The following is a 22,664-nucleotide window of genomic DNA, read 5'->3' as shown; positions in this document are numbered from 1 at the left end:
CAAGGGATCGTTATGGTTATGGCTATGGCTAAGTAGCCAGCTGTAGTAATACATGCTTTCATGGGCATGGGTCCCACAAGAGTGGTAACAATTAGTTGTCTGGCTTCAATTACCCACCCGACCCCTAAAAAAGCAAAGGGTTTTGCATCTTTTACAAGAGCCGTGACATTGTGGAATTCTCTCCTTGAAGTGGCTGTTTTTGAATTACTCTAACTATCTGAGTGTATAGATAGGTCTGTATAAGTATCTGCATATTTGCGCACTGGAGTTCATTTGGAGGGTTGGAACTGCATGGACTTTGGTTTTTATTTCAACCCAAATTAACTATGTAATGATATGTAACCTACATTTTTATGTATGCTACTATGTACATTGTAAGAGGTAATTAGAGTCATACATGGCAATTAGTGATGGGTGAATAAATTCGCCAAGCGTGGATTAGTGGTGAATTCCACAACTGTGTAGAAAATTCACCTGCAAAAAATCTGGCACAAAAAAAAAAAATTGCTGCGCACATAAAAATTTCCGTGTGTCAAAATTATTCTGACACCCATTGACTTTAATGCATTTGGACAAAATAGTCACGCATATAAAACTTGTCGCTCGTGTCAAAAATTGTCACGCGTCAAAATGACTTTGACGGCCATTGACTTCAATGCTTTTCACGGATTTTCGCCATTTCGACAGATTCGCCCATCACTAATGGCAATTTTGTAACACTTATGGCATTTGGACAAAATAGTCACGCATATAAAACTTGTCGCTTGTGTCAAAAATTGTCACGCGTCAAAATGACTTTGACGGCCATTGACTTCAATTCTTTTCACGAATTTTCGGCATTTCGACAGATTCGCCCATCACTAATGGCAATTTTGTAACACTTATGGTACTACTGTTTTTTCTTATAGTTTGTGCTTGAACTCTAGCAAAAAGGGCCTTGCCATTGCTAAGTCAGAAACCATCTCATCAAAAGTTATAGAAGTCTATTTTTGCCAGCACCTCTTATTTAATAAGTGTCATTCTAAATACTTCTCTTTGCACTTTTGGTGGCGGTGGGTTAAGAATGCTTGGCCATACTTCAAAACCCAAAACTTCGGGCAGAAAAATATACTAAGTTTATATTATGAAAGATATTTCTATAAACTTGTTCAATTGTCATTACAAGGTATAGCCAAAAAGAAACAAGAGCACTCTTTTAGAAAAAAAGTACTACAATTGGTGTAAAAACAAGATAAGTACCTTATCTGTTCTTCAATTAAAATTTCCATATCGTCAGATAGCAGTCGGCAGGAGAAACCAATGTTGATTGCAGTTTCTTAAAGGAAATATAATTCCAGTTTATTTATTGCACAAACTACATACATGCACACACATGCAGACTGGTATTTCTCATAAATCTGTATTTCATTTAGAGATTTAAATTGATTTTTAGATGATTTTTAATAAAATAGTATTTTTTCATTTTTAATCCTTTCAATGCCATTGGATTTTTTCAATATATTGTTGTTTCCTGCAGGGGGGGGGAACTATGTATTGTTTTCCAGGACCTATGTTTTTTGTGGATTTCCACTTTGTAGCAAGATACAAGAATACCTCAAAAATTATAAAATGCCATATTTTACATCATATAGATAAGCATATATGAACTATAGTTTACTATATGTGTGAAAGCACAAGTGGACAACAGATTCCTGACTTGAATAGATCACAAACCTAAAGAAGTACACTGATTTTTTAAAAATTTAGATGGCAAGGCAAAAGGACACAGTCTGATTATTTCAAAATGGCTTACTAGTCCAAATTACAACACTTTGTTCAAATATACTCAAACATTCCACTTTAGCCTCTAATCATCCACATGTCCTTTGACAGAAAAATAACATCTTAAATAAGAATGCCCTGTTTCATGCCCTGTTTGTATTGGATTACTTACCAAAAATGTATACAGAACATATGCATTTTCATGGATGATGGAAAATCATATAGTTTTTGAGTATATACTCTAAACTAACAAACTGCAAAGATTTGCTAAATGTAGTGGTTTTTAGTATTAGTTCAGAAAATAAGGGCTAAACTCAACAGGAGATTTTGTAGGAGGGAGTCTGATTGTCAAAACACATCCTACAAGTCGGATGTAGTCACGTGGGTTGAAATATAATTGAAGATTCAAGCTTTGTAGGATCCTGGAAATCTCGTGGTGTTGTATGGCAAGATCAGATAAAATCTGACCAATAAAATCTCCTGTTTTAGCCCAAACGTTTGCCTTAAGGAGTATGTTATCTATTATATATCCTTACATACATAAAATCCTAAATATGAACTCCAGAGGTCTTCTGAAATGTTTGATATCCAATAAGGGGATTACAAAACAATGTCTGTAGAAGCTCCCCCCCCCAAAAAAAAAACTGCACTACACATCAAATTTTTGCAGGCAAAAACAAGTATTTCTAAACAATATTCCAAAGAAAAAAATCACCTGATCCAGAGATGCACTGGCAAGATCAACATTATGGGGCACATTTATCTAGGGTCGAATATCGAGGGTTAATTAACGCTCGATATTCGACTGCTGAATTGAAATCCTTTGACTTTGAATATCAAAGTCGAAGGATTTAGCGGTTTTAGCGATTCAAAGTATTTTAATCAATCGATCGAATGATTATCCTTCAATCAGAAAAACCTTGGAAAGCTTATGGGGACCTTCCCCATAGGCTAACATTGGCCTCGGTAGGTTTTAGGTGGCGAAATAGGGGGTCAAAGTTTTTTCTAAAGAGACAGTACTTAGATTATCGAATGGTCGAATATTCAAACGATTTTTAGTTCGAATCGTTCGATTCGAAGTCGAAGGTCGAAGTAGCCAATTCGATGGTCGAAGTAGCCAAAAAAACCATTCGAAAATCACATTTTTTTTCCTCTATTTTCCTCTATTCCTTCACTCAAGCTTAGTGAATGGGCCCCCACCACGAAGGCAAAGGCATTTTCACCTTTTTGTTGCCCTCTAGCTAGATATTGTGCTGATGCCAAAATGCTCTATGTGCCATTACCCTTAGCACTGTGGGGCATATTTATCAAAAAGCGAAGTTAGAGATTGCAACAGTCCTCTAGAGTGAAATTCCACCACACTCCATTCATCTCTATGCCATTTTGAAAGGCTTATCAAAGAATGAACTTTCACTTTCACCCATTGATAAATACTCTTTTAAAAATCCCATTGAAATGAATGGGGAGTGGAATTTCACTCTAGAGAACTGTGGCGACCTCTAACTTCACTTTTTCACGAATTTACCCCTAGTGTCTTTGGGCTTCTTAGTGTCTTTAAAAGGCTGCATTTAAAGCTTATGAAAAATTGCAGGTAACATTGCTTTTAATGAAGATTCTTATATACAGTGGGGACTTTCAAGCCAACTAACACTGTAAACATATTATTTCTTTATTTTTTACTTAAAGGAACAGTAACACAAAAAAATGAAAGTGTTTTAAAGAAATGAAAATATAAAATACTGTTTCCCTGCACTACAACTGGTGTGTTTGCTTTAGAAACACTACTATAGTTTGTATAACAAGCTGTTCTGTAACCGTGGGGGCAGCCATTCAAAGCACAGGCTACATATCAGATACAAGATGCTCTCTGTAGTATCCCATTTTATTGTAATACAGATCGTAAATGTTATCTGCTATGTAGACTGTGCCTTTTCTCCTTTTTTTGCTTGAATGGATGGCTGTCCCCATAGCTACACAATAGCCTGTTTACACAAACCATAGTTGTCTTTCTAAAGCAAACACGTAACTTTCACCAATGAATAGCAACAGTACATAATATTTTAATTTCTTTAAAACACTTATTTTTTGGTGTTACTGTTCCTTTAGATATAGGTGATCTCAGTTGCCCAGCAGCCTTTAGTTACTTTTAAGGGTGAAAAATCTATTACTGAACTCTGTACTAAAAGGGTATTCCCTTAATTCTGAATAATGGAAGTGACCACAGTCTAAGACACTGAATGGATTATTTCTGTAGCATAAATTGCTAAATTAAATTAAACATTTCCCTTTGTCTGTCTGGATAAGAGAGTCTTTGTAGCAGGTAAGTCCATACTTTTACATATAGCGGTAGTTCATCTTTTTGTGTTTAGGTGTGGGCTTGGTCTAATATAGTGAGTTTGGCCACCTTTTACTAAACTTCAATATAGCATGGTACAGGTATGGGATCCGTTATCCAGAAACCCATTATCCAGAAAGTTCAGAATTCCCATAGACTCCATTTTATACAAATAAACCAATTGTTTTCTTTTTCTCTGTAATAATAAAACAGTAGTTTGTACCTGATCCAAACTATGATATAATAAATCCCTATTGAAAGCCAAACCAGCCTATTGGGTTATTTAATGTTTACATGATTATATTGTAGGTATGACGATCCAAATTACGGAAAGCTCCATTATCCAGAAAACCCCAGGTCCTGAGCATTCTGGATAACAGGTACCATACCTGTAATTGATTTGGGTACAATTAATGCTTATAAAATGCATCCGGTTTACTAAACTGTGATCAAAAAAATATAATTTTTTTCCAAGATTGATACAACTTGCACATTTAAGTTCCTTTGACTTATTCATTTAGAAGGCTAATTGTAACTAGGAGGATCTATGCTTGACACTAAGGGGGTTATATATCAAAGTTTTTATTTTTTTCATGATTCAAATTTTCTGGCGTGACAAATTATGAATGTGAATAATGGTTTAACGTACCAGTAACATAAATTTTATAAATACAAAGAAAAGATAAACTTTTAAATCGTGAAGTCTTTATTGCACTCCTATTCAGAAAAGGAAACACGGCGATGACCTATCATGCGGCACTCGATTTCTCCTCCCTGGCTATCTCCTAAGGAAGGCAGGGAGGAGAAATCGATTGCCGCAGGAGGGATCGCCAGATCGCCTTTTCTGAAGAGGAGCGCAAGCCTAGTTTCGGTAAGTTATTTCTTAATAAAGACTTAGCAATTTAAAAGTTTAATTTGTCTTTGTGCTTTTTTTTCGTTCTGTACTAAAGAATTTTTTAAAAAAAGAAAATTTATGTTACTGATCCATTAAAAAGCATACATTTTTTATACTTATCAAGCAAAATTATTATGTAAAACTTTGATATCTAAATGCTTGCAAGGTCATGTAGAAGTCAATGGGAGCTGTCCTAGCCAAAACGTAAACTATTTAATTCAAGGTTTTCAAATGTTGTTGAGCTTGTAAAATCACTAAAAATGATGAATTTGAGGAATTCAAGGGGTTTTCCACAATTCTATTCATTGCAGTTTGTTATATTAAGATTTTTTAAATAAATAAAGTGAAAAAATCAATTAATTATGTTACATGCTGTAGACCATTAAATATAGGGCACTGACATTCAAGATACATAGGGCCAGCACAGTATAATCAAGTAGAATCAGTAGAATCAGTAGAATGAGTGTGTTTTGTGATCAAATGGAAGTTGTAGCCTATAAGAAATACAAGGACTGTTCCTGGCTCGTGCAAACTACAAGATACACAGGATTGATTAACAGTATATGTAATAAATAAATAGGCCTTTTATGAGGGGAAAAAAGCTTCTTAACTAAGAAGATATTAGGTACAAAGTGCAAGTCACTTTTTTTGCAAAGTATACAGCATTTTTCCCTAGGGTCAGGTGCAAACCTATGCACCTCGTTTTGGAAGCTTAGATTTGTGTCTATCTATGAATGGGCTGCAGATAAAGGGCAAAAAGTGGAGATCCACTTGCACACCCCTTATTAGTGCAACATCCATAGATGTAAGATGGTATGTGACTAAAGTCTTTAATGCACAAAATAAAAACTCCCACTGCAATGCGTAACACATTCCTGCTTGAGCCACAAAGTAAAAATACACCCATAGGACTGCTTCTCCACCTATTACAATATAATTTGTGATGCTATGTTTTACTTTAACTCTTTTAATGGTTATTCTTTTCTATAGTGTTAAAATCATCGTATAATGTGGAATTCAAAATACAAAGTCAAGAATTCAACACTATTTCTGTAAAAAAAAATTACACTCAAACTGAACAGTGCAACCTCTTATCCCAGCACTTTTTCCCTTTGGAAATGCTCTTTTTTCTACCTTGTTGAATCCTTTAGTTTATAAGATGCTGAAACATCAAAAAAAATACCTTCTTAAGTCCTTTCAATGTGAAATTGACTGATGCACAGCCTGAGGCCGGTTATATTGACCTGAAGCCTAAATTTGTCTTTTATTTATTTATTTTCGATTTGGTTTTGACAACAAAGCACTGAGAAAACCTAATTGTAGTTTTTACCTGTGCTAAGCAAACAACTAGCAATTAAACAGGCTCAAAAACTTTTTTTTTCTAATTGGTATTATAGCAAATGGTAGTTACATTTTTCAATAGGAACTACTCTAGCAAAGAAATAATAATAATAGCATAAAATGTAGCATACAGTATATAAATGTATGCAAAACTGAATCAAATAATTTTGATTTAAACAAGACTACCTAAAGGAACTTGAATAGCAGAATTACAAGTAAAATATATGTTGTTACTTAATAAGGAATAATAGCAGGAATAACGTGTATAGACAATAACATAACCCCATGTTTTTTTATCATTATAATAAAATATAATGGCCCATTTTTTATATTGCTTTACCCTTAACCAAGGTTTGCTTTTAGGACTATTTATTGTATGTGATTAAAGGATAGCTTCAAATTTTGCCAGATCCTGGGATCACTCCAGACAGATCTTTAGGGGTGGCAATGTCAGGGACAACTTGGTCTAAACTTCTGCCTTTAACATGACACTGTGACCCTGTAAACTAGGTTCAACTGTGGTAAAAATTCTGAAAGCTTTAACCTTTGCATTCACCACATGTTTGTGTATCCCTCTGTAATGTTGTTTAGACCAGCTGCCTGTAATCTTCTAATCAAGCATTAGTAAGCCAAACTATTGCTGCCAGTTGCTTTATCATTAAATATTATGCTATTTGCTTGTTCCCATATTCTACTTCCCTAAGGCCAAAAACCCTCCTCCCTACACCAAATTCTTATCTTAAGCTCCTCTCTAATTTATCATTGCTACCAAAGTGTAGCTCAAACATTGGAACTTCAACAGCTTCACGCCTCGCAATGTAACTACCCTCCAGTCACAAAAGCCCCCAACCCCTAGAAACAGGCAAACACAGTGATTAGTGTGCAATAACATGACAGATTATACCACCACCTTTCTAATAACTGTATCTTCCCTCTGCCTGTACTACATCAACTTGTCCCAAACATGCCATGACAGTGCTGCTCTCCCCAGTCTTCAGTCTTTGAAGTGCATTTATCAAAGGGTGATGACTGAAATGTTCAGTCTGGTCCTGAGGTGCTCTATAGTCACCTCAGTCACCACCTTTTGATAAATATAAGAACAAACTTAGCATATAATGGCAAATCTGTATGATTGGACCTGAGCCTTTGCCTTGCCAACTTTTCCTTATAACTAACCAATCTGACTCCTTTTTTACCTAACACATCTCCCCGCCAACACTGGGCCCTGCCAATTCTTGCTCACTCAGCACACTATCCTCACCTAGATTTGTAGGACCTCCCTGGGACTTGAACCTAGATGTAAAAGGTTTACCGTTTGAAGAGATGAACTCAGCAGCGACAAAGAATATTAAATGGAAGGCAGTCTTTCTTTATTACAGAGAAAAAGGAAATCATTTAAAAAATGAATTCTTTGGATAACATGAAGTCTGTGGGAGATGGTTTATAGCAGAGGGGCTGATATAAGATGCCATATACAGTCACTATTTAGTGGACCGGTAGGGGCTGTTTCAGCCTCTATGTAGTTGAAATGCCAGGGCCTATTAAAATCCAGAGCTACAATACACCATTAAAAATCAGCACCTTTTTTTACCCACCTTGTTTGTCTCCAGTCAGTACCCATACTTTCATATTCCCATCTTTCAGCAGCTGTATTGTTTCTGGGACCTTGTCTTGTAATTTGTCTTCAATTGCAGTAGCGCCAAGTAACTGAAAAAGAATTGAAACCTCAGGACCAGACCAAAACAACTATACTAAGACAAATTCTCATATAACCTTGCTTCGTTTTATACTATATCATTCATATATATATCATCTCTTTGCCCTTTTTTTAACCACGACTTCTCTTTGCCCTTTACAGCCGTATAACTCATATCAGTTTCTCTGCTCTGTTTTGTATAAAATAATGACATTTTAAAAAATATATAAAAATTCTGTATATTTAGCTGATTTTACTGCATACACATCATAGAGTATTTTGGAGTAGCTAGTTATTTCAGAGGCAAATGTACATACATAATAAAAATCACCTGTAAATCAGTCTCCATTTCTTCATAAACTCTCTCTAGCTGCACTGCACGATTCTGTAAGGTCACCCTCGCCTGATGATACCGTTTACTCCATGATTTGTACATAGAAATATCTACATCTTTGTAGGCCACGCATAAAGTTCTGAGAGTGTCATGGGCGAACATCTGTACCAACACACAAGTCAAACCAAGAGAGCACAATGAAAGTACTTTTTTTTTTTGAACACTTGAAAAAGAATTAATGTGTCGTGTGTTCTGCCTTTTATTTGAATAAATACTTCTTCATCTCCTTTACCCTGGAATCAGTAGGATCACCAAAATAGGGAACAATTACTGTATTTATTTACTCTAACTCCTCTTTACTTTTCAAAGATAAATTCATAAAACCAGCCATTATAATAATTTGAGGCTATTTTTCTTTTTTTTTAGATATGAATAGAGGGAAAGTTGTGCTCACCGGCTAATTTTTTTCCACTATTTTGAATTCAGCCGAAAACCTAAATGCTCTGTGAAAGATTCGACCTAATACAGAACCGAATCCTAATTTGCATATGCAGATAGGTGATAGGTGATTAGGCCCATTTTTTTTTTAATCCTGTTATTTATTAGCATAATCCGATAACAATTTTGCAGTGCTACACTTTAAGATCTGGATCCTCCATTGTATACCACAAATAAAGTAGGGATGCAGTGAATCCACTATTTTGGATTCAGCTGAACCCCTGAATGCTTCGCGAAAGATTCAACCTAATACCAAACTGAATCCTAATTTGCATATGCAAATTAGGGGTGGGAAGGGGAAAACATTTTTTACTACCTTGTTTTGTGAGAAGTCACAAGATTTCCCTGGTGCCCCTAATTTGCATATGCAAATTAGGATTCGGATTCGGTTCGGACGGGCAGAAGGATTCGGCCAAATCCGAATCCTTCTGAAAAAGGCCGAATCCCAAACCGGATCGCGAACCGAATCCCGAACCGAATCTTGGATTCGTGGCATCCCTAAAATAAAGAAAAATGATTGAAAATTATTTGTTCTGTTTTGTGACAAAGAAGGTAGTATGGAAATTATGTTCCCTATAATGTCCAGTGCCCTTGTTGTAATACATTTTATGTAATGTACTGTATGTATTAACCTCACCAATAAACACAAATATTTATACTCACTGCTAGCGCTTTCTCAGTGATTTCATAACTGGAACATTCAGAATTAAGGCGTCTCATAATCACATCATCTGCACCCTTTGTATAAAGCTTAATCCTCCCATCAGGGTCTTCAACTGTTGACAAAGATTAATGAATGAACAGAACTTAAAGGGGTAAGTCATCTTTCTGTTAACTTTTAGTTTGTTATAGAATGGCCCATTCTAAACAACTTTTCAATTGGTCATCATTATTTATTTTTATTATATATATTTTTTTAAATATTTGTCTTTTTCTTCTGACAGTCCAGCTTTGAAATGGGGGTCACTGACCCCATATAAAAACAAATGCTATGTAAGAGTACAAATTTATTGTTATTGCGACTTTTTATTATCTTTTTATTATCATCTTTCTATTCAGGCCCTCTTCTATTCACATTCCAGTCTCTTATCCAAATCAGTGCATGGTAGCTAGGATAATTTGCATCCTAGCAAACAGATTGCTGAAAATGCAAACTGGAGAGCTGCTAAATAAAAAGCTAAATAACTGAAAAAAACAGAATGCGAATTGTCTCAGAATATCACTCTCTACATTATACTAAAAGTTAATTTAAAGGTAAACAGCCCCCTTAAAACCACGAACCATCTCACCTAAAATAGACATCCTCTTGCGGACACTGCTGAAATCAAGGAGTGCCAATACTCTGTAGGTTCTTTCTACCCCAAGCTCATTTACTGTCATAGTCTCCTGTGTCCGGGATAAAAAGACATACCCAACGTTTCGGGCTGCCGTCACTAAAGCTTCTTCATCGGGACTTGCCGCTTTGTAAACAATTTCTTCTAGGGGTAGCAGAACATTTAAGTTAGCTTACTGTGTGACAATAATTTGTATAGCAATTGTTTTCATGATATATTTAAGATCTTTCCTGACGCAAAATACACTGGTCAAAACAGTGACATTAAAATTCTGATATGCCCTAATTATACTGTAAGAAGAGTTTTCATTCATTTTATGTTTTTATGCATGTACATAGTTAGCCATGTTGGAGCTGCTCCAATAAACCAGCATGAGTCCTGCACAATTTCCACTGTAAACACATTTTGTGGCGACATTTCTGCTGTCTGGATAGAGCAGCAACATAGGAAAAGTGCAGAAAAGGAACCTCTCGAATGAAAAATTCAGATAGACTGCAGAAGTGGCTGCCCTGGGACACATGGAGGAACTTAATGTGTGACCCTGCTTCTTGAGACATTCCTACTTTCTAGAAGCAAACACTATAGATAACCCTGAAGGGCAGTACTGCTGATTGTCTGTGGCCCTAAAACCTCCACAAACTAAACCAAAGATCAGATGAAACAATTTCTACCTATATTGCAGAATTAAGGCACGTAGCAGAGCAATGCCAGTTTAGAGAGTTCCTAAATGAAATGCTGCAAGACCGATAAATCTGCAGTATTCAGAATGAGGCCTTGCAGCTCTGTCTTCAAGATGAGCCTAATTTAGCACTTGCAGCTGTGCAGAAAGGCTTTGGCAGCAGAAACAGCACTTTTACACACACTATGAAAATTTATTCCACAGCAACCAGTGATCACATCATAGCCCCCAATTAGGGAGAGGACATTAATTTGCTAAACCTTATATTTTCACCTTATATAGGATGTGGTAGTAAGCATAGCAGCTCTACATGCCCTTTTAGGAATGCTACCTGCCCTTACTGTACCAAAAACAGCCATGATATACATGTTTGCAAAGCAAGGATTAATCAGGAAAAACCAAGTGCTTATACAAAGTTTTCACAAAAAACAATCCCAACAAATAATAGGGCAGCCTTGGGAACAGAAGTTAAACAGCTATATTACATCCAACATGTCAACAGTAAGGGTCCTGAACACTCTGATATAACTGCAAATGTTTTTACACATGACCATCGGCGTGAAATGGAGAGACCGAGGGGCTGTATTTACTATAAAAAGTTCAGAATTATTTCCTAAACTATTCCCTCATGATCCTCCCACATTATCAAACCCAAGGTGCATACTCCGTGACTATAATGTGAAGTCTGTTCAACTTCTTGGAAGATGTGATGTCAGTGTTCAGTGCAATACATTCAGTTGGATTTTACCCCACCTAATTGCCAAAGGTACTAAAAAAAGCCTTTTGGGAAGGAACTGGTTTTCTCTATAAGAAATCGACATCCAAGGTCTACAGAAGGTCATTGAGGAATTTCCACAAGTTTTTCTGATGAACTGGGCATTTACAAGGGTCTACTCATGTCACTTAGCTTAGACCCTGCAATTTCACCTGTACACATAAAAGCCAGACCTGTGCCATATGCTTTACGTCCAAAAATCTAAGCTGAAATTGAACATCTCACTGCAGAAGGGGTCTTTGAGCCAGTGACACACACACAATACACACACACAATATGTAACCTTGGAACAGAGGTATGGAAGACTTTCTCATAAACAGTTCAAGTTTATTGTGGGGACTTCTTTGTAAGAGGTAAATTACGGCACAATTCTTGCTCCTCAACTTTCCCTGACATAGACTGCTGTCCCTTGCTCTATCACTGGAAAAATGGCCAATTTATTTCCTGTTCCTGTTTGCTTTATTCACTACCAACAACTTTATACTTCACAGTTTAACTTAGGACTCACTGCCACCTAGTAGCCAAACTATTTATACATTACCCTAATTCACAAATGGGCAACCCCGATTGTGCTGGTTCTGAAGCCTAATTATGAAGTGAGAATCTATGGAGACTATACAGTACAGTAAAGTTTTTAAACAGAACCCATATCCTGTTCCTGCTGTGGATCAACTATTATCCAGATTAGCAGATGGCAAGGTTTTTGCAAAAATTAACCTTAACCAGGCATACCAACAGTTGTTGTGGATGAAGTTTCTGCAGATGCCTAGCCTATTATCATCCATCGGAGTGCATTCAGGGTTTAGAATTTCCAGTACTCCAGGAATATTCCAGCACTTTATGGAAACCTCACTATCCAACCTTTCATATTTTGATGATGTTCTACTAATGGAGTCGTTTGAAAGTATATTGGCTGACTGCCTTAGAAACGTGCTCTCTCGTTTTGATTCATGAGGCATTCAGTTAAGAAAGAAAAGTGTGATATTGGAGCTACCAGCATAAACTTCTTGGGGTACCATATAGATACGTCAGGCATTCATCCTACAGAAAATAAAGTGAAAGCTATTCATGATGCACCTGAACTATAATCTAAACATGAGCTTCAAACATTCCATTGGTTGCTCAATTTCTATCACAGCTTCCTTGTTCACAAGGCAACAGTGGCACAGCCTCTTCACCGCTCGCTTGACAAAGGGGCTCCATGGAACCGGACTCCTAAATGTGAGTGAATATTCAATTCTTCAATTTTTCATTTTTTTTCTTGGCTCTCTGTGGTTTGATGTACTTCCTTCTTAAAATGCATGTACATTGTTAGCCATGTTGGAGCTCTAATAAGCCAGCTGTTTTAGCATACCCAGTGAGTCCTGCACAACTTCCACTGTGAACATACTGTAACAGTACTGTAAAATGCTTACTTTATTTAGCAGTACAATTTGAACAAAATATTTAAGAACACCTGTTTTATAAAACAATACATGTATTTCAGCCCGTTAGTATAAGAATCCAACAAAACCTACTAAACATACTGTTCAATGGGATATACTGTATGACATTAGGGGGCAGATTTATCAAGGGTGAAAACTCAAAGTAAAAAAATTCATATTTTGAGCTATTTTTGTTTACTTCGACTATCGGATAGGCCAAAATTCAATTCGAATTTGAAAAAATTTGACTATTCAAATATCGAAATTTATCATGTACTGTCTCTTTAGAACTTCTACTTTGACCATTCACCATCTAAAACCTGCCAAATTGCTGTTTTAGCCTATGGGGGACCTCCTAGAACCTATGTAGAAAAATACTTTTATTCAAATTCGATCGAATGCGCTAAAACTTCAATTCGAACAATTCGAATACAGTCTATTCACCCGAAGTTAAAAACTTTCATTTTTTAAATACATTTTATTCGACTTTCGAAGTTATGGGAGTTCAAAAAAGCTCCCATTACTTTGAAATTTGAACCTTGATAAATCTGCCCCTAGCAGTAGATTGCCTATATTTCATCCCTGGCTTAAACCAGCACATAGAAATGTAATATTAAAACATTTTTATTATGCAACACATACCTCCATCCCTCTCCGCCATTACTGTGTGACAAAGAGCTAGAACACGGAAGAATTCCCTGTATGTACCATCCTTGTTTTCACAAACCATATCAATTAGAGATTGGTCATAAAACTGGAAGTTTTTATCAGCATATTTATTCCAACTGAAATTCACCACCTTGGAAATATTTGTGTTAGAGATGCATAGGTAAAAACAGATTTCATGAAATCAGGATCATTAATTAAATTGAAAAATGTAATTGAAAAATGTAATTGAAAAATGTAATTGAGAAACGTAAAGAAATTTAATTTTACAAGTTGTAAAACGTATCTGGTATCTCCCCATATTTCTACTCTTATTAGGATTTATACCCCATAAGTCCGCTCCATTCACTCCATTATATCCCACTTATGCATTATGACCTCATGGTGCACAGTGTACATTTATGAAGGCATACAAATAATCCTCAAATATACAGTTACAGATTCCTAATATTGTTTCTGTTTCAAACTCTAAAACCTAATTTAGCTGGATTGTTGTAATCGGTGCCTGTTTACAGGTATATTTATGGCTGAGAGAGAAACTTGCTTCTGGCTGTCTGGATGTTTGGACTAGAATTTATAATTATTATACTCAACAAGACACATATGAATATTACTAACCACTTAAAGGAACAGTAACACCAAAAAATGAAAGTGTTTCAAAGTAATGAAAATATCATTTACTGTTGCCCTGCACTGGTAAAACCGATCTGTGTGCTTCATAAACACTACTATAGTTCATATAAACAAGCTGCTGTGTAGCAATGGCAGAAATTGAAAAATGGTTATATGGCTAAAGGTTAAATAGTGGATAACAGATAACACCATTATATTCTACAGAGCTTATCTGCTATCTGCTATGTAAGATGAGCCTTTTTCCTTTGAATGGCAGCCCCCATTGCTACACAGCAGATCATTTATAAAACAATAGTAGCATTTCTATTGCAAACACAGGGGTTTTACCAGTGCAAGGCAACACTGCATTATATTTTTATTACTTTAAAACACTTTCATCTGTTTATGTTACTGTTCCTTTACACTGTTTCTAAACACACTCTGAATTTACTACTTTCTCAATTCTCCCAGTGACAGAAAAATAAAACCCTAGTTATAGTCATTTATTGTTGCCAAACTTGAGAGCATAAATTGCAGTTACCAACATCACAGATAATATTTACATACCTTGATATTCTCTTCATCTTTAGAGCCTGTTCCTGCAGAATAATGCAAATTCAAGTGTAAACAGCTTGACTTACTTTTAAATGTCAATCACATTTAGCTCCTATAGTGAATGGCAATTAAGAGGAGAACTACAAAATGGCATGCTTCTGATGACTTGCGGTGGGTTTGCATATGGGACCATGAACATGTTTTCATGTGACCTATTGAAGTATGAGTTTTATTCTAAACTTCGCCTCTAGTCTCTAATGTAGATGTGCATGGAGAGCTAGCAAGTAGGTCTATCACACTTCTTATAATCACAAAATACAGGTAAGGGACCTGTTATCCTTGAATGCTCGGGACTGGAGTTTTCCAGATAATTGATCTTTCTATAATTTGGCTCGTCATACCTGAAGTCTATTAGAAAATCATGTAAACATTAAATAAAACCAACAGGCTTGTTTTGCTTTCAATAAGGATTAATTATATCTTAGTTTGGATCAAGTACAAGGTACTGTTTAATTATTACAGAGAAAAAGGAAATAATTTTAAATGAAAAACAATGACATAATTACCATAGGTTCTTCCATTTATACAACATTTTTTGAAGGTCATAATATTCTGTGTCAAAGTTCCAGTCTTATCAGAGAAAACATATTCCACTTGGCCAAGTACATAATTCAGACTGCTTGACCTGGCATTGGCTGCTGTGTTTTTTTCAGCACTATACATGCCTTCATCCCAATTAATGAACTTATTGTGGAGAAGATGAATAAGCTCTAAACTAAAGAAGAAATAGATTAAGTGTTTGATTTAAACATACATTTGTACATCCAATTTAAAAAATCAGAAGCTACAAATTTCATATATATATATTTTTACGTCTCAAATGCCTGTCACAAAATACATTTAATCTAATTTTATCCGGCAAAAGAATAGGAACAATTATTTCTAACAAACCATGACTAGCCAAGCCCCATAACATGAAATGGTTACCATACCCACCATAAGGACTGTTTTTTGATAATTTTCAAGGGCAGCACTCACTCACTAATTCTCCCTTTAGGCCAATGGACAGTCTCTCAACAAACACTTTGAATTGATTAGCCCCTCCCGTAGCCTAGTTTATGTCTTAATCATTGCCTGAGCGAAAGGCATATTTTTTGCGAATGATGCCATGGAAGGTGGTCAGAAAAATTACAGCGAACATTGTAAAAATTTATTGTCACCAGTGGTAGCTACTGACCAGTAGGAGTTCCCAAAGCTATATACAACAAACATATTCAGGCAAAGAAAAAAATAAAGTCAATTAATTCACCATAATATTTTTTTCATTCTACTTTTATTGAAGGTTGTTAAGTTAAAGTGAGTACCGAAGAAAAGATTTGATGGACAGATCACTTAAAAAAACAAAAGGATAAAATTATATATTTTCAAGTATTTGTTTTAAAAAAAATGCTATTGCAAAATTGATTGTAAATGAAAATCACAGAAAGGGGCACATTTACTATGGGTCGCATATCGAGGGTTCATTAACCCTCGATATTCGACCATCGAAGTAAAATCCTTTCTGATCGAAGGAAAATTTGTTCGATAGAACGATTACATTTTAATCCATCGATCAAACGATTTTCCTTCTATCAGAAATTGCTTAGAAAGCTTATGGGGAAGGTCCCCATAGGCTAACATTGGTGCCCGGTAGGTTTTAGGTGGCGAAGTAGGTAGTCGAAGTTTTTTTTTTAAAAGAGACGGTACTTCGACTATCGAATGGGCGAATAGTCGAACCATTTTCATTTTGAATCGTTCAATTCGAAGTCGTAGTCGAAGGTCGAAGTAGCCAATTCGATGGTCAAAGTAGCCCAAAAAAAAAAACCTTCGAAATTCAACATTTTTTTAATTCTAAACCTTCACTCGAGCTTAGTAAATGTGCCCCTTAGTGTCATTTCATTGATGCTGTCAAATCTGTTTAAAAAATTACAAAAAAAACCCTTGATCATCAGCTTGCTTGAATGCTTCACATACACTCCCCATTGATTTGTATATATTTGGATTTAAGGTTGTATCGCTTTTCGTTCTAATTTTTGAGATTTCTGTCAAATTTGACATCAGAATTGTGTTCTTTCAACATGATTCTTAATTAGATCTGCATTAGATCCTTATTATCTTATAATACCCCAAAAAATTAATACTTTAATTCATCTAATTGTTTTGTACATTTTAAAAAATGTACAATTTCTGTGTGGTAAATGTGAATAGTATTATGCCCTTATGATGAGCTAATTTCTTCATTATTCTGGTTGAATTTACACCACAGGTTCCATTCCAGAACCTGTAATATTTCTTTTCTTTATGTTCATAATCTCTAGTATCTTAATTGGATTAAGGCGTTAGCATTATTGAGGTTAATGTATTAGTTTTAACTGCATTTGATTTTTTCTTATTATATAGACTAAGCAGAACCATACCTTGTAAAGTATGTTTCATATTAATTAGCATGGGCAGCGGCAAATAGGGGCAAGGGGGTTTAAAATTTTGCATATGTTGCAGCTCACAGACCACTGTCCCAGATCACTATTTAAATGTCCCACGTTGTCCTTCTCAGCTTTCTGCTCCTTGTGAAAAAATGCAAGATGGTGATGAGTTCTGTGGAACACTCAGCCATCTTAGATTTATTTACAGAAGCCAGGCTTAGTTGTGCATATTGAGGAAATTGGGCTAAACTACATGGGAGATTTTGTAAGATGATGTCAGATTGATAGATCACACATTCAAGTTGAATGCAATAGCATGGGTCAAAATATAATTGGACTGATGCAAAAATCTGATGTATAAACTACAAGATTTGCCATCTGATATGATGCCTGTTGGATTGGATCACAGCATGCTGTGTCTCATCCGGTAAGATTAAAACAGATGGTGTCTGACAGACTCTTTTCTCATTGAAATATATTGAATGTCAGATGTAACAGCACATGACCCGACATTACATTACAGCAGTGGGGGATCAGATTTTATAGCATCCTACAAATCTCATGCTATTGAGCAGTTTTGCATGGTGTTGCTTGACAAATCTGATCAAAATCTTCCGTGCAGCTTCATAGTGTATCTTAATCTTGATCTCCTCAGTGGACACTCAGACTGCCCTGCAAATTAATCTGCTAATTACATTGATCTCTTTTTATTCTGTAAGCCTTGTTTGCTAATTTATTGTAAAGAGCTGCATTACCTGCTGGTATTATATAAATAAATGATGATGATTATCATCTATTTCTCATTCCTACATATAGAATTTAGCCTACCACAAGCTAGTGCTTGTTTACAATGTCTTTTTTCCTTGACCCCCCCCCCCACACACACACACATGTACCTCTTCTACCACACGGCTTCTTATTCTTTTATGCCTTCATTTTGTGTCATGGACTATCCTCAAAGAATAGGCCAGTCGATCAACTATGGTTACCTCCTTACCTTTTACACCACTAAGGGAACAAACTGATATTCCTGTAATAGATGGAACCTTCGTCCACTCAAAGGGCATGCCTACACTTGGACGGGGCTACACCTCCTTCCTCTCATGCCTTGCACACGGCTAACACAGATTTCTTACTAGGGACATAACCTGTCAAAGTTAATGTTAACATTCTCCCAACCATAAATTAAATAAAACATACCAACAAATACCTTTTTACAGTAGCTAGGAATTGTTGTGTGTATTATTCTTTTTAAATTGTATCTGTTTTGAAATGAATGCTTACTTGATATACATAGACATTGGTACGATAGTGCTCAGAAGTATAACATAGCCCCAGAAGACAAGGAAAGCACTGTATGCTGGAGTATCTTTTTCCGCCAAAGGAGGGATGTAACTGTGTTTTTCTTTGAACCATGTAGACCAGTATCCAGCAATGATGGCCAGGATTGCTGCACAAACAATAAGCATGCCAAATATCTGGAGGACAACAGATCACTGAAACATCAGTTCCTAGCCAGCTGAGTATAAAATAGCATCACTTTTTCATAAGCATAATTTAATAAAAAGTTACCATATAAATGTCAATTTGTAGACTTTATCTAAAGGAAAACTATAATCCAGAAAATGAGATTTCATCTGCATCTGAAAACAATATCTATATTACAATAATCATATAGCTATGGAGTAAGTTTTATGAGTACTGGCAACAATGTCGCAATGACACTCAGGAGAGACAGTGAAGATGTAGAGATTTCATTATAGACTTGCATACTATACCTACAAGCCTTACTTACAATGATCACAAGACTGTTCATCATTTTCTCAAGTTTGGTTTTTTTCACTCTAACTTTTCCCCCGTTTTTCATTATTTTGGAATCAAATCCTGTCAGAAAAAAGGTTAAACTTGCTGAAAATCAACTACTATGTCAACACACTGTGCATTTATATATATATATATATATATATATATATATATATATATATATATATATATATATATATATATATATATAAGAAATCCAAGCAGATCCGCACTCACAGGTCTTACTACTTAAATAAAAATATTTTTATTGCAGAGCTTACAGCCTAGCCTATGCATTATATACATACACTGGCAGGAAATTGCAATTCTTGCCAGTGTATGTATATAATGCATCCATGTTTGTGATTAATGCACTTTGAGAAAGGCCTCGGATGAGGCCGAAACGCTAGGCTGTAAGCTCTGCAATTAAAACATTTTTATTTCTTGTTGATAAAATTATGGATACTGCACTCAGGCATATGAACTTTCTATTCAAGAGTGCCGGCTTCCCTTGGTTTATATATATATATATATATATATATATATATATATATATATATATATATATATATATATATATTTTATTTATTTTTTTTACAGTATGTAAGTACCTGCATATATCACCAACCCATAGCAAGCCTCAGTGTTTCTAATCTTACAGCCTCTTAAAAGAATGCAGTCATTATCCAAAGAATACGTTTCTCCATTCCATTCAAGTGTCCCTATGAAGGTGTGCATATTACTGTTGGGTTCTTCACACGTTACTTTACCTAAAAACAAAAGGCATTAAAGTAATAATTTAGCAAGGTGTTCAATTTGATTAAAAAAGCACTAAGGACTCCATCTATTAGAGATGCACGAATCTTTTATTTTCGGATATCAAATACCGAATTATCCAAATTATATTTGGCTTATAGGACACGTCAACTAAAAAAAAAAATTGTTTGCCTAAAAAACAGAAAACACAATTCCCAGCAACTTTGCAATATACAATCATTACACATTTTCTATGGTTTTTGACTTGTTTTGACTTGTATTGCCATTAGTGATTCGCTCGAAATTCTCGAAATGGCGAAAAATTCGCAAAACGGTGCCAGCGTCTCGTTTTTGACGCCGGCACCCGTTTTTTGACGCGGCGTCCGTTTTTTCAAAAAAAAAAAACATTTTTTGACGCCAGCGAATTTTCGCGGGCGCTTCGCGAATTTATGCGCGGATTTATTCGCTGGCGGCGAATCGCGCAATTTCGCCGGGAATTCGCGCCTGGCGAATAAATTCGCCCATCACTAATTGCCATTAAAAGCAGTGCCTGTCCCTTTCTCTGCCCTGGTGGCTTGGGCTTTTGAAACAATGTAACACAAGACAACAGATTAACAAACCTGCCTTGCTGGAGGAGACTGGCTTTTGCAACATTGATTAAAAAGTAACAACCGGAGTTATGCAAATGCTTTCAATAACAATTACATTTAAAAATAACCTTTAAATCACTAACAATTTTAAATAAATTTATATCGGAAAGTTGCTTATAATTGTGTTTTCTTTAATTAGGCAAAAAAATATTTTTTGTTTTAACAAGTCCTTTAATAGTAACCAAATCGAAATCCTATTTTTTCTAACTGGAAAACTACTCAGTAGAGCATTATTAAAAAGGACAAATCATAAAATGGATTTTCAAGGGAGTAGTGATGGGCGACTTGGGCGTCAAAATAATTTTGATTTATGTCAATTTTGACACGAGCGACAATTTTTATATGCTCAACTATTTTGTCCAAATTCATTATAATCAATGGGCGTCCGAATAATTTTTTTTGTCTCCCCAGATTTTTTGCCAGCGAATTTTTGATGCAGTTTTGGAAATGTATTTATGTTATACTCTGAAGAAGTGGCGAGACGCCACAAAACGCGTTAAGCGCACAATCCGTCTAAATGCTGATACATTGAAACGTCAATTTTTTTAACATGGATTATTAAAGTATATATTTTTAAATACACCACTCCTGATGCTCGGTAAGTTGCTACTTTTTTCCATGGAATTGGTCCGCCTGGGGGACGGAAATTACACGTAGCACGGGGCGAGTGTGTGAGAGGAATGTGATGCTCCCCGTATTTGGATGTCTTACTGGCAAATTTATTCGCCCATCACTAGTGCTGAGGTTGGTTATGCAGTCTATTATCCTGCAAACATGACTGACTTACAAGTCAATGCTGGGAAAAGGCTCACCTACTGTATCTGTCTATGAAATGGCATTCAAAAGCACTGGAGAACTATTAAGCAGTTCCTTTTTTAAAAATATAATATATATTATCGGCAGATATTATTAGCATCTTATAACTGCTTTGTTTAACCTGTCTTTGTAAAGGTTTGGTTTTCAAGTTGCACAATAAATATACTTTTCACTGTTTTTATGTATACCAACACAATGTAAACAGTAGTTCTAAAAATGTAAAATGGATTTTACTGACCAACAAAATTTGACAAAGATTCTTCTGCGGATAACCCTTGGTGTGTAACCATCAAGGCTTGTTTAAACTTTAAATTTGTCTCCCTGGCACATAAACAAAAGTAAAATCAAGTAAGAAATATTATTGGAATGAGGGTATAATTAAATATCCCATGTAAGATAAATTCTTACCCATCTATATCTGCAGTCTCCACAAAACACAGACTGTTTGGTTCTGAACTTTTCAGCAAAAAAAGATCTGCCTAGTGATAATAATCAGAATTAGTATATACTGTAAATCTATAATGTTCCCTCTTTAATTATAGCCTTTGTATGAATACAAAAGGTGTCTACAATGGCAAGATTTTTTCGTTCAGACCTTTAAAACTTAAGTTAACAGCTTATAAAACCAGTTAATATCAGAATCTACCACAGGGTATAAGTCTTTTTTGGAATACCTACCAAGGAATGTAACTTCTGGATCTTTGGTCTGTTGCGTACTAAGTATATACAACTGAAGTAGGTGACTTACTTAATCATACAAAATACATATGAACTGGTAAACAGTGTTTTAATGTAACTGAAGAGCTGAATATAATTATGTTATTTTGCTTTATTCCCCCCAAGCTACTATGATATTAATACTGGCTCAGAATGAGGTTTTACCATGCCTAATTATTTCACTTATTGGCAGACCATAAACTCCTTATCACTTCCCATATTGCTCCTATTGTGTTCATAACTCAATTTCAAGAAGCCAAAATGGGCAAGGTCTGGTAATCAAGAGACATGGTACAATATTATGGGAGGGGGACATAGGTGACCAAATGTGGCTTTAAATGGCACTTTCCAAAGCCATTGGTTTACTCATAGTTTATACTAATTGATACCAAAAGTATATGTGTATGCACAATTCTGCAACAATTTTTAAAGTGGAAAACGTGCCCTTTATTGTATAAAAAAGTTATTAAATACTAAAGCTAAAGAAAAATATTTTACTGGCAAAAATATTTTTATAATTGCAGATTTTATGAGGAATTCTGTGGATGAAATCCA

General features: G+C 35.4%; 1 protein-coding gene across 5 annotated transcripts in view; it reads right to left on the bottom strand.

The window, feature by feature from the left end:
- atp8b3.L (ATPase, aminophospholipid transporter, class I, type 8B, member 3 L homeolog) overlaps positions 1–22,664 on the bottom strand; it is an 81,608-nt gene that overhangs the window by 18,371 nt on the left and 40,573 nt on the right. For 4 of the 5 annotated variants that reach the window (XM_018254507.2, XM_018254500.2, XM_018254520.2 and 1 more), the window contains 13 exons: positions 21,801–21,871; positions 21,631–21,713; positions 19,782–19,940; positions 19,163–19,251; positions 18,652–18,845; positions 15,472–15,680; positions 14,918–14,949; positions 13,715–13,871; positions 10,150–10,338; positions 9,524–9,636; positions 8,360–8,524; positions 7,928–8,039; positions 1,240–1,315 (listed from right to left, as the gene is read on the bottom strand). In XM_018254507.2, coding sequence (XP_018109996.1) covers positions 1,240–1,315; positions 7,928–8,039; positions 8,360–8,524; positions 9,524–9,636; positions 10,150–10,338; positions 13,715–13,871; positions 14,918–14,949; positions 15,472–15,680; positions 18,652–18,845; positions 19,163–19,251; positions 19,782–19,940; positions 21,631–21,713; positions 21,801–21,871 — 1,649 coding nt within the window. The remainder of the gene's footprint in view (positions 1–1,239; positions 1,316–7,927; positions 8,040–8,359; positions 8,525–9,523; positions 9,637–10,149; positions 10,339–13,714; positions 13,872–14,917; positions 14,950–15,471; positions 15,681–18,651; positions 18,846–19,162; positions 19,252–19,781; positions 19,941–21,630; positions 21,714–21,800; positions 21,872–22,664) is intronic. The other variant, XM_041561557.1, reaches the window with a different exon arrangement.

Source organism: Xenopus laevis, chromosome 1L, assembly GCF_017654675.1.
Source record: "Xenopus laevis strain J_2021 chromosome 1L, Xenopus_laevis_v10.1, whole genome shotgun sequence".
Classification (NCBI taxonomy): Eukaryota; Metazoa; Chordata; class Amphibia; order Anura; family Pipidae; genus Xenopus; species Xenopus laevis.
This window is presented reverse-complemented; position numbering and strand designations above follow the sequence as displayed.